Source organism: Gymnoscopelus microlampas (assembly GCF_963454915.1).
Source record: "Gymnoscopelus microlampas genome assembly, chromosome: 4".
Lineage (NCBI taxonomy): Eukaryota > Metazoa > Chordata > Actinopteri > Myctophiformes > Myctophidae > Gymnoscopelus > Gymnoscopelus microlampas.
In genome coordinates, this window is record NC_139941.1 from 58,431,802 (window position 1) to 58,444,192 (window position 12,391).

The 12,391-nt window shown below is 46.7% G+C and overlaps 1 protein-coding gene across 1 annotated transcript in view; it reads left to right on the plus strand.

The window, feature by feature from the left end:
• Nucleotides 1-10,100, plus strand: part of polk (polymerase (DNA directed) kappa) — a 34,521-nt gene extending 24,421 nt beyond the window's left edge. Inside the window, exons 9-16 of the mRNA XM_084054856.1 lie at nt 3,199-3,365; nt 4,011-4,043; nt 4,178-4,274; nt 5,108-5,279; nt 5,555-6,661; nt 7,154-7,429; nt 8,171-8,219; nt 8,954-10,100. Coding sequence (XP_083910982.1) covers nt 3,199-3,365; nt 4,011-4,043; nt 4,178-4,274; nt 5,108-5,279; nt 5,555-6,661; nt 7,154-7,429; nt 8,171-8,219; nt 8,954-9,047 — 1,995 coding nt within the window. The 3' untranslated portion in view covers nt 9,048-10,100. The remainder of the gene's footprint in view (nt 1-3,198; nt 3,366-4,010; nt 4,044-4,177; nt 4,275-5,107; nt 5,280-5,554; nt 6,662-7,153; nt 7,430-8,170; nt 8,220-8,953) is intronic.
• Nucleotides 10,101-12,391: the final 2,291 nt, after the last annotated feature.

Here is a 12,391-nt window from a genome sequence, read left to right on the forward strand (position 1 = left end):
CACGTGTTCCACCACACTGCGGTGGGGAGAAGGCTGGCGCTCCCAGGTCTCTTTGGCGATGTCCAACAAACCACGGGGCCTCCGGCCATACACAAGCTCAAATGGCGAGAACCCCGTGGACGATTGCGGTACTTCCCTGATGGCAAAGAGCACATACGGAATCAACTGGTCCCAGTCTTTCCCGTCCACATCAGTTAGTTTCTTCAACATTTTTTTTAAAGTCTGGTTAAACCTCTCGACTAAACCATCCGTCTGTGGGTGGTAGACGGAGGTGCGAATGCGCTTCACTTTCAGCCATTTATACAATTGTGACATCACTCGGGACATGAAACAGGTGCCTTGATCCGTTAGTACTTCTTCAGCTATGCCCACCCGGCTAAACAGCATCAATAGTTCGTGGGCCACCGCTTTCGCCGAGGCCGCCCGCAGGGGAATGGCCTCGGGATATCGAGTGGCATAGTCTAGTATCACTAAGATATAGCGGTGACCGCGACTGGATTTTGGCAACGGACCCACAATGTCCATGGCAAGGCGTGAAAACGGCACTTCAATTATCGGCATTGGTACAAGAGGGTTATGAAACGTGGGCCGCGGAGCGGTCTTTTGACATTCAGAGCAGCCTTTGCAAAAGTCCTCTACTGCCCGTTTAACCCCGGGCCAGTAGAAGCGGGCCAATATGCGTCGTATGTCTCGTATGTCTTTTGGCTTCCCAAGTGCGCTCCTAGTTGGTGCGTATGTCCTAAATATAACACCCGTGACACATATTCTTTTGGCACAAGTAGCTGCTCGACTAGGTCCCCCCCCTTGTCCAACACACCCCGATATAACAAGTCTTTTTTTACAAGGAAGTATGGGTGACTCAATGCACTCACCCCCTCACATTTCTTCCCGTCGATGGCGGCCACGTTCCGGCGCGCCATGTCCAGGTTCGGGTCGGTCCACTGCGCCGTGGCGAACCCCCCAGCCCGGGGTGGTTCGAGAGCTTCGGCGCCGGGGAATTCGGCGAAGGGGTCCGCAACATCAGCGGGGCCCGCGGCCCCCTGGCTTGACGTGGCCTGCATGTCCTCCGCCTCCCGTCTCTGGTCTTTTCCTCTCCTCTCCTTTTCTTTGTCTCTCTCGTCTCTCTCGTCTCTCTCATCTCTCTCGTCTCTCGCGTCTCTCTCGTCTCCCCCATCTCCTGCCGGGGAGCTGTCACTCAGGCCAGCTGGTGTGGTGGCGCGGAACGCAGGGCAGGCGTGGAGCGCGCCTGGAGGCGCCGGGCGCGGGACGCGTCGGCGACGGTGGCGGGCGGTGCCGCGCAGTAGGCCGGGGTCCCAGTACCGGGCGAACAGGACACAATCAGCGCCGATCAGCAACGGCACGGGCAGGTTGGGCACGACCCCGGCTGGTACCACGGCGTCTCCCCGGGGCGTCTGGACGCGGAGCTGGGTCACCGGATAGTGGCGCACATCGCCATGGACACAGGTTACAGGCACGGTGACGGCGCTGAGCTTCCCGGCCAGGTCCACTCGTACGAGAGTCACCGCGCTGCCGGAATCCAGCAGGGCGTGCGTGTCGGTCCGTCCAATCTTCACGGGCAGGCGTGTCTGGCGGTGCGGGCTGGTGCCGGTGTGCAGGCAGGGCCGCGCGCTGTCGGAGCTGGCTGCGGTCCCCATGGATACGTCGCGCTCTCTCTCGGGGCACGACCAGGAAATATGGTCCGCCTGCCCGCAGACATAACAGCGGCGTTGATGTGGGCCTCGGGTGGGCCCTTCGGCAACGGCGGCCTCAGTCCGGGCGGCGGATGGGTTCGGTGGCGTCGACCTTCGACGATCGCGGCTGGGCTTCTCCTCCCCAGGGCTCTTGGCTGCTTCGGTGCGCGTGGTCCTCATCATGTCCACGCTCACTTGGTGGTTTTCTAAGAGGGCCACGAGTGCCTCCAGTGAGCTTGGACTCACTTGTGAGGCGTATCTCCGGGCGTCAGGCGGCAACGAACGTATACATCTGTCGATCACTAAGCGGTCGATGATAGGTGGATCTCCCCCGGTGGTCAGCCAGCTGTGGGCGCTGCGCAGAAGAGCCGCTACCTGCGGGCGAGGTGGAAAGGCCGAGTTGTAGGCCCAGCTGTGGTAGCGCTGCGCTCGAGCTGGGAGGCTGTATCCCTGGGTGGCGAGGATGGCGTCCTTCAACTTCCTGTAATCTCTGGCGTCGGCGAGGGTTAAATCCCGGCACACCCGCTGGGCCTCGCCGGTGAGGAACGGGGCCAAGAGCGAGGCCCAGTCTCCGACTGGCCACCTCTCTCTGGCTGCGGTGCGCTCAAACACTTCCAGGTACGCTTCAATATCATCTTCTGGTGTCAATTTGGTGAGTACTTCTCTAGGTGCGCGTGTGCTAGCCACATCACGGCTAATCCTATCAATTAACTTTTGTACCGCTGTCTGCAAATCGGTTTGGCTCCTCAACAGGGCCGTCAGGGCGTTGGCATGCTCCATGTTTTTTGGGTTTGGTGTGGATCAGTGTGCCCGCATTCTCCACCATATGTGGGGAACTGATCAAAGCCAAACACAAAATGCAGGGTACAAGCCCAATTAAGGGTATTTATTCAACACCTTTCGTATATGGGACCCGCAGGTCCTTGGTAATACTTTTCAAATAACTTCAAATAATAAAGATCAAACTCAAAGTTCGCCCATCATGATGGTGAGTGGCAGGTAACGCCCTTCTATGACGCTGCCCAGGCTGGTGCGCTGCCTGCGCGGTCTCACTCTGTCTCTGTCCCATGGCCTCTCCCTGGTGTGGTGCTTACCTGACAGGCGGTATTGTGGCGATACTCCACAGTGGCTTAACACCTACACTACAATGGACCATTGATATGCATCTAGATTCATTCCTATATCAATTCATGCTGGTGAGACAACCGGCGGTCTGCAGCCTTTGTTAACTTTGTTGAGGTGTGTTTAAGGTTGTTTTAAATCTATGCGTGTGCGAGCGTGTGCTCCTGCTCAAAATAGTGGTTGCACGGCGTGTTAGCCCCTCCCATGACCAACACAACCCTGCTTATTTCCCAGGTGTTTGGCGTAGGGAAGGTCAGTGAGAAGATGTCTCTCTTATTTCCCAGGTGTTTGGCGTAGGGAAGGTCAGTGAGAAGATGTCTCTCTTATTTCCCAGGTGTTTGGCTTAGGGAAGGTCAGTGAGAAGATGCTCTCTCTTATTTCCCAGGTGTTTGGTGTAGGGAAGGTCAGTGAGAAGATGCTGGGCGCTCTGGGCATCACCAGCTGTGCTCACCTCGGCCAGCAGATGGCGCTCTTGTCCCTGCTGTTCTCCGAGACGGCCTGGCATCACTTCCTCAGGATCTCCCTGGGCCTGGGAGCCACACACCTAGAGAGGTACACACACACACACACACACACACACACACACACACACACACACACACAACATTCGCTAAAAGTAGCAGATCTACAAGCTCACAACACACGCACTATGAGCTTTTAGATCTGCTATTTTTGAAGCAAAATAAATCTGAAAATGACACAGATGCCTTCCCGGTCTTAATGGGTTAATATGCAACATAATGTTATACCAGGGGTCTTCGACAGGGGGTCCGGGACCCCTAGGGGGTCCTCAGAGTTACTACAGGGGGTCCGCCAAAAACCTTTGTGTGATATATATTTCTTTCCTTAACTGGAACCCTAGCATCCCTATTCTGAGCGTTGTGAGCTTGTAGATCTGCTATTTTTGGCAACGAGTCATAGGCGTAGAGGCAAAAAAGAGCAGCAAAAGTTGATCTGAAACACAATTTTATACAATATAGAGTAGGGGTCCCTGCTTCATCTCTCTCTCCGCTAGGGGGTCCTTGGCCTGAAAACATTGAAGACCCCTGGGTTAGTGTGTTTTAGAATATCAAAGATCACCTACATGCAGAAAACTAATACGTGTGTGTGTGTGTGTGTGTGTGTGTGTGTGTGTGTGTGTGTGTGTGTGTGTGTGTGTGTGTGTGTGTGTGTGTGTGTGTGTGTTTTATTGTTCAGGGACGGGGAGAGGAAAAGCATGAGCACTGAGAGGTATGTGTGACATCAGTCTGAATGAACAACCAGACACTTTAATATTTCATGGTTCATAATTAACTATCTGCTTTGTCATCACACTCATTTCCTCTGTCTGTCTTTATGTCTGTCTGTCTCTCTCTCTCTCTCAGGACCTTCAGAGAGATGAATAGAGCAGAGGATCAGGTGTCTCTGGTCAGAGAGTTGTGTGAAGATCTGTCCAATGATCTGAAGAGAGAAGGACTGAAGGTACATTCTGTTAGAATGTAATATTATTATGATCATCAAACTGTTTAGTCTAATCTACCAATCAATAAGGAGAGAGAGAGAGAGAGAGAGAGAGAGAGAGAGAGAGAGAGAGAGAGAGAGAGAGAGAGAGAGAGAGAGAGAGAGAGAGAGAGAGAGAGGACGGACGGACGGACGATGCGAAAACGGCTGAAAACCACTGCCTTAGTGTGTTATGACACATTGTTCATTATCATAAGCCTCCATGTTCCTCCTCCAGCATTTACTCATCCAACAACATAAATAATGATTAGATCTTGTCTTTGTCAAGTGGGTTGTGGAGCCAGTGAACTGGTTCTGATGAAGTGGTTGTCAACCTGTTAAATGCGGGAACGCGTCTGTGTCACTTTAAGATTTCTTTGGCTATTAAAAAAATAGCAGATCTACAAGCTCATAGCGCGGCACCGAGTGCTGCGCTATGAGCTTGTAGATCTGCCATTTTCTTTGAAAAATCGTGATTGCAAATCTTTACAAATGTCTTCCAAATCAAAAAACAGGTTTTCTGAAAAACTTATGTTGCTATAAAATCAGTCGTTCTCCATGTCAAAGACCCCCCAAATTATATGTATTTGGCCCGCGGACCCCCCATCAAAATGAATGTTCCAGGAACCCCCAGAAGCAAAGATTTGAGTTAAAAAAGTTTAAAAAAATATATATATGTACAAAATGTTCAAGATTTTTCATAAATAGCAGATCCGCACTACGAGCTTGTAGATCTGCTATTTTTGAATAGCCGACGTATGAAAGAAAAACTTTTTTAAGTCATTGGTATTGGTTCTGTACGGTGCCTTGCTCAGGGGAAGACGGTGACGCTGAAGCTGAAGAACGTTCAGTTTGAGGTGAGGACCAGAGCCTGTTCCCTGCCCTGTGCCGTGTGGACTGCCCCAGAGATCTTTTCTGTGGCCAATCAGCTGCTGAGGACCGAGATGGACAGCGTCAGGCCCCTCCCCCTACGACTGAGGCTCATGGGTAACAGAAGACTGTACCCATCTCTAAACTACTGTACCCGTCTCTAAACTGCTGTACCCGTCTCTCTAAACTGCTGTACCCGTCTCTAAACTGTGATATTTTTATGCAACTAGATTCTGACACGTCCCGGAAAAGACTTGCTGTGATTGGCCAGTTGTCACTTTGAGTGGCATTTGGGGCAAACGCTCCTCAAAACATGATTGTCATTAGATGTCATTAGATCTCAAAGTGTTGTGTCTGTCATTAGATCTCAAAGTGTCTGCTTGTGTCTCCAGGTGTTAGGATCTCCTCCTTCATCAGCTCAGATGATAAAGCTCCACAGCAGAGGAGCATCATGGGGTTCCTCCAGCAGGGCAGGACAGACTCTGCACCTCCTCCTCCTCCTCCTCCTCCTCAGGTCTCCTCTCAGACGTGTATTAAAGGCTCTTCCAATCAGAAACTTTCACCTCCTGCTGAACCCGCCTGCACCCAACTCCCCTCTGGACAGCTGCAGCACCCAGGCCAGCCTCCGGGGCATCCTCTGGGTCCGGGGCATCCTCCGGGGCATAATCTGGGTCCGCAACTTCCTCTGGGTCCGGGGCATAATCTGGGTACGGGGCATCCTCCGGGTCCAGAGGGGCATCCTCTGGGTCCGGGGCAGCAGCAGCAGAGCTCTGGGCCGGAGGTGCAACGGTCGTTCTTCCAGAGAGCCTACGCTCAGCGGCTACGTCTCCGGGCTGAGGAGGAGGACGCAGCGTCCTCGTCTCCTACGGACACACACACTGACAAGATCTGGGACAAGGACATGAAGGAGACAGACATGAAGGAGACACACATGAAGGAGACACACATGAAGGAGACAGACATGAAGGAGACAGACATGAAGGAGACAGACATGAAGGAGACAGACATGAAGGAGACAGACAGCAGCTCCTCCTCAGCGGTCAGTAACAAAGACCCTTCCTCTCCCCCCCAGGCGTCTACATCAGGCTGCAGAGACACGCTGCGTCCACTAGAGGGCCTGACCTGTCCCGTGTGCTTCAGGGAGGTTCACACCAGCGACCTGGACGTCTTCAACAGACACATTGACCTCTGTCTGAGCGGGGGGGCGTGTCCCTCTCCTCCTCCCCCCACCTCCTCCACCACAGACCTGGGCGTGGCCGGCGGAGGATGGGAGGAGTGGGAGGAGGAGAGGGAGGAGTTTGAGACGGAGGAAGAACAGGGGAAAGGAGGAGATCTAGGGAGGAGGAGGAGGAAGGACTCGTGCGTTACCGAGACGACCGAGACGTTGCTCAGATCGACGGCGAACTGGCCTGTGAGCGTAGAGCGGTCAGAGGACGAGTCATCAGAGCCACGGTCTCAAACAAACGACCATGGTTTTAAACGTCTCAGAGGAGGAGGAGGTATTTGGCATTTATTTGATAATAATCGCAATTTATTTTTTGCATATATTTTCAAACCTTTTCAAAAATAGTGTTTTGAGCTTGCAGATCGGCTATTTATTTCAGTTATTTGTAACTATCTGAAACGTCACCTTGTAGATTGGCTATTTCCACTACTCATGTTTTTCAGTTTTTTTAGTTTAACCCATTGAGGCCTGAGGCGATTCTTTAAAAAAAATCTAAATCTAAACAGTTTTTGGAAAAAAAATCTAAAACTTTTTTTTCTCAAGATTTTTCAAAAATAGCCAAAGAAAACTTGAGTGACACAGATGCGTTCCAGGTCTTAATGGGTTAAGTACAAAGTTATTAAATACGTCAGTCATGTCTTTGTATATTTAGGTTATGTGTCATATTTGCCATGTGCAACTTCACATTCTAAAAGTCAAACAGAAATTACATTTTCAACGACAAAAACACAATTAATGGTCATGTAAAATGTCATAATCGTGACAGCTAGACTCGGAGGCGACTCGCCTCGGGGCGCGTCGGGGACGGTGATGACGTCATCGCAGCAGGGGGCGGAGTCACAGCGGCTGGGCCCCGCCCCCCTCCTCACCTGCCCGGTGTGTCAGGTGACCCAGGCCACGGGAGACCTGGCCGTCTTCAACCGCCACATCGACCTCTGTCTGAACCGGGAAGTGCTGCACCAGCTGAAAGGGCAAAGGTCGGTGACCTCCTCCGCTAGTCCAACCGAACGCACCGTCGGCCTGCAAGGAGCAAAGGTCAAAGGTGAGTGTGAACACAATCATGAATCTGTTTATTAGCCGAGCGTGGATTAAACACAGTGGTTCACAAACACTGGGTCGGGACCCATGTTTGGGTCACAAACCTATTTGTACTGGTTGTGAGTAAATAGTCTAACCCCATCCCTCAAAGAATGCAGTTCACTGAGCTCATTTAAAAGAGCCCTTAAAACTCATCTTTCTGGAGGCCATAAGAGGAGGTAGTACCAGTTTCCCTGTAGACAGACGACCCCCCCCCCCCTTTTTTTTGTATATATTTTTATTTTTCATGCTTTTTTTTGTACATGGTGGTATTTTTTCTCTCTGTATTTTTATGTTGATTTTTGAACTGTTTGGTTGCTACTATATATGTCTATGAAATGAATTCAAGGACCCCAACGGAAACGAGTCCGCAAGGACTTTTTTGGTCAGACCTTGTAGACAAAAGTATTATAAATGTAACTGTGTTGTTTTACATTCTTTTGCCTAATAACAATTTCAATATCAATCAAATACATATATTCTTTTTTTCGTTTTGTTTTCTACATTTTGTTTTTAATTATTATTATTCAAAGAAATCTCCATGAACTCAAGGCTTCATGGGGTGAGTAATTGATAGGAAAAAAATAACATTTGTTGGGGTAAATTATTCCTTTAGTATATATATTCCTGCTTTTGTTGACAAGGAGTTTTTCGTGTGTGCGTGTGCGTGTGCGTGTGCGTGTGCGTGTTCGTGTGCGTTCCACAGAGAGAGGTGAACCCCAACCAGCAACATCTAAAAAACACAAAGGAAAAAGGTTTGTAGAGCGCCCTCTTGTGGAATTTTCAAAAAAACATATATTTTTTAAAAGGACGTTTTAAAATGTCCTTTAAAAAAGGCAGACAATGTGTTAATAACACAACACTAGCTCTCAGGAATGTGTTGTTAAAACAGCATTGTGTAGTTTGATGTGTAGTTTAATGTGTTGTTAAAACATCATTGTGTAGTTTGATGTGTAGTTTAATGTGTTGTTAAAACATCATTGTGTAGTTTGATGTGTAGTTTAATGTGTTGTTAAAACATCATTGTGTAGTTTGATGTGTAGTTTAATGTGTTGTTAAAACATCATTGTGTAGTTTGATGTGTAGTTTAATGTGTTGTTAAAACATCATTGTGTAGTTTGATGTGTAGTTTAATGTGTTGTTAAAACAGCATTGTGTAGTTTGATGTGTAGTTTAATGTGTTGTTAAAACATCATTGTGTAGTTTGATGTGTAGTTTAATGTGTTGTTAAAACAGCATTGTGTAGTTTAATGTGTTGTTAAAACAGCATTGTGTAGTTTGATGTGTAGTTTAATGTGTTGTTAAAACAGCATTGTGTAGTTTGATGTGTAGTTTAATGTGTTGTTAAAACATCATTGTGTAGTTTGATGTGTAGTTTAATGTGTTGTTAAAACAGCATTGTGTAGTTTGATGTGTAGTTTAATGTGTTGTTAAAACAGCATTGTGTAGTTTGTGTGACAGATTGAGATGATGTTCCTGTGTGTTACAGACGACACTCTCCTCAATCCTCTCCCGTTAAGAAGAAGACCAAAGCCCTGAACCCAGCTCACCCCCTCAACACCATAGACAGGTTCTTCAGATAGACAGGTTCTTCACCTCAACAGCACAGACAGGTTCTTCAGATAGACAGGTTCTTCACCTCAACACCACAGACAGGTTCTTCAGATGACATCACAACACCACAGACAGGTTCTTCAGATAGACAGGTTCTTCACCTCAACAGCACAGACAGGTTCTTCAGATAGACAGGTTCTTCACCTCAACACCACAGACAGGTTCTTCAGATGACATCACAACACCACAGACAGGTTCTTCATCACAACACCACAGACAGGTTCTTCAGATGACATCACAACACCACAGACAGGTTCTTCATCACAACACCACAGACAGGTTGTTCAGGTGTTATGTGTTGGGTCAGGAACATGAGGAACCATTCATCAGGTTCCATCACTTGTGGAACTGTTTCAGAAGCAGGTTTTTATCACACTGTCAGATCTGTTATGTGGACTTACTGTCTGGTATACTATTCTAATAGCAGTGGTTCTATAACTCTGTTATGTGGACTTACTGTCTGATATACTATTCTAATAGCAGTGGTTCTATAACTCTGTTATGTGGACTTACTGTCTGGTATACTATTCTAATAGCAGTGGTTCTATATGAGAGTACACATGGAGCCACATGGACCTGTGATGATGAATGTTATTATAAGGGTAATAATAATAATAATAATGATAATAAATCAAACTTCTAGCACTTTTCTTAGAACCCAAAGTCGCTTTACAAACAAACAAAACAAAAGAAACAGCTTTATTATTTTAATGATAACAGTGGACCATTTGGCAGCAGTGCTGTTCTAATGGTTTAGCTGACACATTTAAGCCATAAGTTTTAATAATAATAATATTAATAAACTGTATTTATAAAGCACCTTTAATTACATAAATGCAGCTCAAAGTGCAACAGATCAATGCAAACCTTGTGTTGTTATTGTTGTTGTTGTTGTTTGATCAGACTATTGCTTATGACTGATCATGGTATCATGATCATGATACTGGTGATCATTCTGAAACACTGGAATGGTAACTATTATTATCATAACTGTAGGCACAGTGGCGTGCACAGGCATTTTGAGGGGCAGGTGCTCAAGTAAATTATACTTTTTTTTGTTGATTTGGTCTGCTCTTTTTCCCCCTCTACACCTATACCTCTTTGCCAAAAATAGCAGATCTACAAGCCCACAACGCCTCGCAGATCTGCTATTTTTGGCTAAAGTTCTCCTCAGAAAAAGAGATGTTAGGGTTCAAGTGGTTAAGGTAAAAAAAATAAAATAACATCACACAAAGTTTTGGCGGACCCCCTGTAGTAACTCTGAGGACCCCCTAGGGGTCCCGGACCCCCTGTTGATGAAGACCCCTGCTGTAAACTTTCCTCTCTTCAAAAGGGCACTTCTGGTCAAGAGGGCAAAGGGCAGGTGCTCTAGCACCACCTAGAGTCTATCTGTGCACGTCCCTGTGTAGGCATAAAGAGCCTTTGGAGCTGCCAGTGCCAGTCTGCCATGTACTTCTATGGTAAAGACCCCAGGGACGTGCACAGATAGACTCTAGGTGGTGCTAGAGCGCCTGCCCTTTGCCCTCTTGACCAGAAGTGCCCTTTTGAAAAAAAGGGCACTGTGTGTGTGTGTGTGTGTGTTTGTGTGTGTGTGTGTGTGCGTGCGTGTGCGCGCACGTTTTGAATTTTATTGTCAGCTGATGATTGATGACACTTTATTATTCATTATATGTTTGTTTTGTTACAAAGATAAATGATTGTTTCCACAGAACGTCACTGTCCTGTTGGATCTCATGCTGGTATTGTTTGTTTGATGTTAAGATATAATAATTATGTACATACAACTTTAGAAGAATGTCTATACGCAGTGTCATCGTGTCAATTTAACTTATGCAATAAATGATGTTGGTGAAATGTCCCTGTGGCCCATGTCTCCCCATGGGTCTGCTTATTAATGGCTGTCAGCCATTAAACCTGAGAAATAGAAAAATTGTATGTCTCCTCGGAACCGAAACTTCCGAAAGTAGCCGATCTACAAGCTCACAAAACGTTGCTATCTGAAAAGTTTTGAGATTGTAGATCGGCTATTTTCAGAATGAAGTATGTCATACATTGCAAAAACATACCCTCTCAAATAAGCATTTCATGTTATCTTTATCAATTGCACATGTGTTCATTGATACAGTCTTGTTGTTTGCAATGCACTTTAAATGAAGTCTGCACCAAGTGAGGCTTGAACCGACTACCTTGATGTTGTGAGACATTCGCTTAAGCGGGAAGCCATTGGACCAACAGGCCTGATCTAGTGAAAACTGAGGTCAGACAGATGATACCATTTCACGCAAATAGCTGAAAAATCCTGGGTTTAAACTGCTCAAAATTGCGGACAATCTAAGGGCGGAGCTTACTGGTCAAAGCGATAGATGTGTTCCTCATGAGTCAAGGCACACGTGTAAGCAAGTTTCACGACTTTCGGCCAAACGAGGCATGACTTTTGCCTGTTTAAAGTTTGCATTTAAAAAAAATTGCTATAGCTTTGGCCAATTGGAGTGAGATTGGTTTCAGTGATATTTGGAATGACTCTCTACATTACTGCAATGTTTCAAAGAAATGTGAGTCTTGCATGTATGTGTTAGGGGCAGATGAATAATTTTCATAAAACTGCAATAGTTAAAATCTATTTCCTCCTGGGATTTTTGAGTAATCTGCACGAAACATTTTACACATGAACTTAGGACCTTTGCCGACAAAACAAAAGCGGCGGATTTTCCATAAGTGAAAAAATGCAGAAGTTATGAGTCAATGGCTGTTTTTTATATAATTCAAAATGGTGGGCGATCTAAAGGTCAGAGGTCAAAAGTCAGACCACGAAAGTTGTCGGGCATGAAGAGACGCATGTGTGTATCGAAGTTTCATGGTTTCAAAGTTTCAAACAGGGCATGAGTTGTACCTGTTCAAAGTTGGCACTTTCAATTGAGTGCTATAGCGCCACCTTTTGACGAATGAGTGTGAGAATTATTTCTTGATCGTTTTTCATGACCATCTATCATATGGCCGAGTTTCATAAAAAGCGACAGCACGGTTCAGCCAGAACTGGCAAAAACGGCAGAAGAAGAAACGGAATAATGCCAATAACAAAACGGAGCCATGCTGGAAGCCTGGCCCCGTAAAAAAAACAAAACACTTACGCTACCTTTTAATTGAGCCTTAAAGCAGCATATTATCTAACCTTTTCTAGTTAATAAAATGTTATTTTGTTCAATCTGTATGTTAGAGTATGTTAAATAATACGTATAACTGCACTTGGAGTGGCTGTATTTTGACACTGCTTCTGGTTCGACACAAATTTTGACGTGAAGGTCAAAACATGTAT